The sequence below is a fragment of the Pseudomyrmex gracilis genome, unplaced genomic scaffold (assembly GCF_002006095.1).
Source record: "Pseudomyrmex gracilis isolate BER0280 unplaced genomic scaffold, ASM200609v1 scaffold_4388, whole genome shotgun sequence".
Classification (NCBI taxonomy): domain Eukaryota; kingdom Metazoa; phylum Arthropoda; class Insecta; order Hymenoptera; family Formicidae; genus Pseudomyrmex; species Pseudomyrmex gracilis.
In genome coordinates this window covers 202-4650 of record NW_018024972.1, presented here as the reverse complement: position 1 = coordinate 4650, position 4449 = coordinate 202, and the positions used below count along the sequence as shown (strand labels likewise).

At 35.1% G+C, this 4449-nt stretch overlaps 1 protein-coding gene across 1 annotated transcript; it reads left to right on the top strand.

The window, feature by feature from the left end:
* Positions 1 to 1858: 1858 nt before the first annotated feature.
* On the top strand, positions 1859 to 3953 carry LOC109863361 (the record flags this gene model as incomplete). The annotated part of the gene is made up of 7 exons (XM_020443612.1): positions 1859 to 2070; positions 2183 to 2255; positions 2341 to 2458; positions 2964 to 3060; positions 3298 to 3388; positions 3487 to 3632; positions 3824 to 3953. Coding segments are annotated over exons 1-7 (867 nt in total), but the record flags the coding sequence as incomplete, so codon positions are not given.
* Between the last annotated feature and the right edge of the window lie 496 nt (positions 3954 to 4449).

The following is a 4449-nucleotide window of genomic DNA, read 5'->3' as shown; positions in this document are numbered from 1 at the left end:
GGTGTGTCAAGTGTTGTAATGTGATCTTCAAATACAAACTTGTAGTCAAAACTATTCTCTTACATCTCACTAAGAAGCGTCTTTGTCTTCTCGTGATTTCTTTCCGTAGCTCCCGACAGCCGAGAAGAGACTGTGCTGTCACTCAGTAAGTGACGAATTGCGGTTGCAACTGCGCAGGTGCAAATTGAAAACGAAGAACTTGCGAGAAAAGATATAAGAAGCAAAATATCGTTGCACGGTGTAACAACTTTTTTACTGATCAATTTAGGTAATTCTCGTCTATTAAAATCCGAACAAAATACCTTTTCAAAAAAAGGTAAAAAAAGACGCCAAGTACATGCGCAACTCGTATCTCTAGAAAAAGTACTTGGCGTCTTTTTGTGCCTTTTTTTGAAAAGGTATTTTGTTCGGATATCACACATTTTTGTAGAATATGGTTTTGACAAACACTTTTGTTACTGCATTATATATAACTTAATTGTTTGCGTCTTATTCTTAACCCTCAAAGGACGAACATGGGTTGTTTTCGTCTGGAGCAAAATTACTTTCTGAAAAAAGTAAGTTTCTTGTTGTCATATTTGCTAAAAAGTATGAATTAAAACTTTTTTTTCACTAAATTTAATGATGTCTTAAAATAGACAGTTTAAAGAGTATATACACATTGTTTCAGATTTTTTTAGAAATATTTAATATTTTTAAAAAGCCCAAGACGAAAACGACCCATGTCCGGCGAATTAAGGTGCCGAAAAACACGCCGTCCGTTGAGGGTTAATTATTCTTTTTATATATTCATATATATATGTATCAAAATAAGAAAAACATCTCTTGAATATTAAAAGCACTTTCACTGCTAGCCGCCGTTCCGCCGATCCCGGACGAGCCCCCATAAAAAGCTCTGTGGGAATCAGAGTAATGGAATCGAACAAGGAACGACTTCTCTTTTAATGCTGGTTTTAATTCTCTCTCGCCTAAAGTACAAGATGTAAGAACAATGGAATATCTTTCGCAGTTCGATCCGACGCGCTACGATCTTCAGCAGAGACTGACTCCCGACGTGCTCTTTTTTCATCACGCTCTTTGGTCACTCGCCGCGCGCGCCTTATCTTCTAGTAAACACAGACCCGCCGTCACCGGCGGGGAATACGATTCCCACATATATATATATATATATTATTGTATTATATTATTATTGTACAGTGTAATATAAAATTCTCTCTTCTCGTTTTGATTTACATACATAGAAATCGCCACTAGTGACGACAAGAATTACATAGAAATAGTGAGAAGAGAAAGGGCACGTTTTGCTCTGGCGGTGAAGTCGCGCATTAACTGTCCGACGACGACGACCATGTTTCTTAAATCTTATAAAACCTAATTTTTCGGGATTTTGGACTTTGGAGCGAGATAAATCCGTTGGGAAGGCACGGACGAAAAAAATTGCGAAATACTTTTTTTCGTGCCTCGATCTCAACTTTCGATCGAGTCTAGGCCGAACTCGATCGGTTTAGCCGTTGATGAAATCGGAAAATCTCGAAAAGGCTCTCGGCTAAATTTCGTGTTTAAGAGGCACGGGGTACCTCGCGCAGCGCGCGCGCACTTCATTTGCGCATATACTTGGCGCGAGGCACTGCCGTGCCACTTGATGATATCGCAAGTACGATCTTTTCCTTAGACGTTTTTTAATACATATTGCGCGAATAGTGCATAAAAATTATATCAGTAATTGCGCACACTTCTCTCGCGTACTCGACCCTATTCTCAGATAATTTAAAAAAAAAAGATGTAGGTTTACAAATGTATCTTAAGTAAGTTATGTGATATTTTATATCGGTCGGTCACATTTCGTCCGTTGCGCAGTATGAATTCTAACAAAGAACATTACTACAATTCCATTCATATAACCTTATTGAAAGCGTTAGGTATTTGGCATCATGATAAGTCGCGACTAGTACTTTTGCAGCGCGTGGTGATTACACTAGTGCTTGTGCCACATATTTGTATGCAGGTAACAGCGTGGTTTATCTGTATCACAGTAGAGACAAACTTACACTTTGACGAGAGTCTTATAAAGTACATTACAAAACGATTATTGTAACAAAGTTCGATTCATTGATTTTGTTTTTTGACGTTTGTAGTTTGCAGTATTTCTAACAGAGAAATATACTATAACGCTATTTATTAGGGTTACAGCATTGGCTTGTCCGTTTTCTGTAATGGTCATGCAGTACTTTGTTTTCGTTTTTAAATCCGACGAAGTGAGTTACTGTTATTTTTGTTGCACAAGTTGAGATTATATGTTTTATTTAACGTGAAGCATTAAATAAGAAACATGTTTGACAGATTTTGAATATACACAATCGAATAGAAGGAGACTGGATGTTGGTGCGTGACACCGTAGAACACGATATCATACAAAAGAATGCTCATAGTGCTCATTTCTACGTTACTCTTACGTTATGTAAGTAAAGAGTTTAATATTGTGCATATAAAGAATTCAAATTTTTTACTCGATAATCTCTCTGTAGGACAAAAAAGAGTGACGAATAATAATGATGTATACTCATTTGTTGCGCATCGAATTTTATAAAATTTGATGTTTTTTTTTATGTTTTGTATAGCCTTCGCTTGTTTTGTCGTTGCTTCTTTTGATTTTTTGTAATTTCTTCCAATTGTTCTTGACGTTATTCTGCCACTGAATGAACCTCGTCAACGCGAATTTCTTCTGAGAGTGGAATATTTCGTTTCGAATACCAAATACTTTTATACCATTTTGTTGCACGAGATTGCGTTTCTTCTGTTGTGCGCAGCGGTGATGTTTTCCACATCGATGCAAATAGTAATATTACTTTTTCACTCTTTCGGCATGTTCAAAATCACAAAGTGAGTCTTAATCGCACCATAGCAATTATGATCATGAAGAAAAGATGGAATGGTTTGCAGACATCGTATACGATACTTTGCAGACGACAATGTGTTGCAGCATATACCAAATTCTGAAAAAGAACGCGCTATTTGCAAGGAAATAATGTATGCGGTACTTGCACACCGTCGAGCTCTAGTGTTAGTACACTGTAATATTGTTTTCTTATAATTAGTATGGTGGATTGTTTACATAGAAAAATATACAATGTAACTTTTCATCACATATGTATGTGTATTTTTATCGTCAATTGGTTAAAGTATTTATTTTATTGTAATTTTGCAATTTATTTAACATCTATCATGTAGTGACTTATACAAGATATTTAATAGCTATGTGGTTTTTATGTTCTTAATATTTTTACGACAATTTTAAAGGTTTTCCAAAATAATAGTATCGTCATTTAATGCTCTGTACTGCGTTAAAGCTATCTTTAGAGTGCTATCGTTGACTATTAATTTGTATGGCGTAAGTAAAGAACTTTAAAAACAAAATATATATCTTATGTGTGTGTCAGTGTAAAGTTATGTTCCGTTAGTAAATCGCAATTTTCTAAAACATGTCAGATCATTGAAGCGGTAACGATATCCAAAATCCCTCACAATACAGTATTGTATTGTGTCTCCGTAGTAGGACATTTAATGTATATGTTTGTGGCAATGTTTGTCGGACAAAAGATTACCGATTGCAATGACGAAGTGTATAATTTAACGTAAGTACTTATTTTGTTTTAACGCTGATATTTATCATAAAGGTGTAAATTATTTTGTCTCAAAAGCACTCGTTCTATTTTACACTTGTTTTCGTTTTAACCAATAAAATAAATTTCTGACGATATCGGTCATTACGGAATGGTTGCATATTAATAATTTATTATTTATATAATATTTGTTCACTTTTAAGATACGATTCGTTGTGGTACTTGATGCCTGTATCGTCGCAGAAACTTGTTTTGTTTTTACTGCAAAAAACTGGCAAAGAAGTTTGTCTTACGATCGGCTATCTACTGGTAGCAAAGATAGAAACTGCTACGGTAAGATTTACACAAAGAAACGTATTTAAAGCCAATATGAAATCACGGTTCGCACTTTTTAGCTCGTAAATGCATCGCTGTCTTACGTCGCCGTAATGTATAGCTGCTCACATTAAGTCTATACTTCTGAATTTCTAATACTGTTGCAACACTCAACGTCAATTATTGTCAAAGAATGTGTAAGAACTACATATTTCTATACGTACTTTTGTCTACATACGTACTCACGTGTTTATTACTTACAACATTTATAAAAGAAAGTAGATAATTGAGTGAGTATGTGAAATAAAACATCGTTTCGAGGGGCTCGTTAAACATACTTAATATACAAGTTGAATTCGTTACATGTGTATGTATATATATATACACGTAAGACAGCCCGATGCATGCTTATTCGCGGATCTTTGTTAATTAAAATCTCAGTAACTATTGCGAATCTAGCAAAATGGTATAGGACTTTTCACCTCAGTTTTATTCCTTCTATCTGCCTACGAGA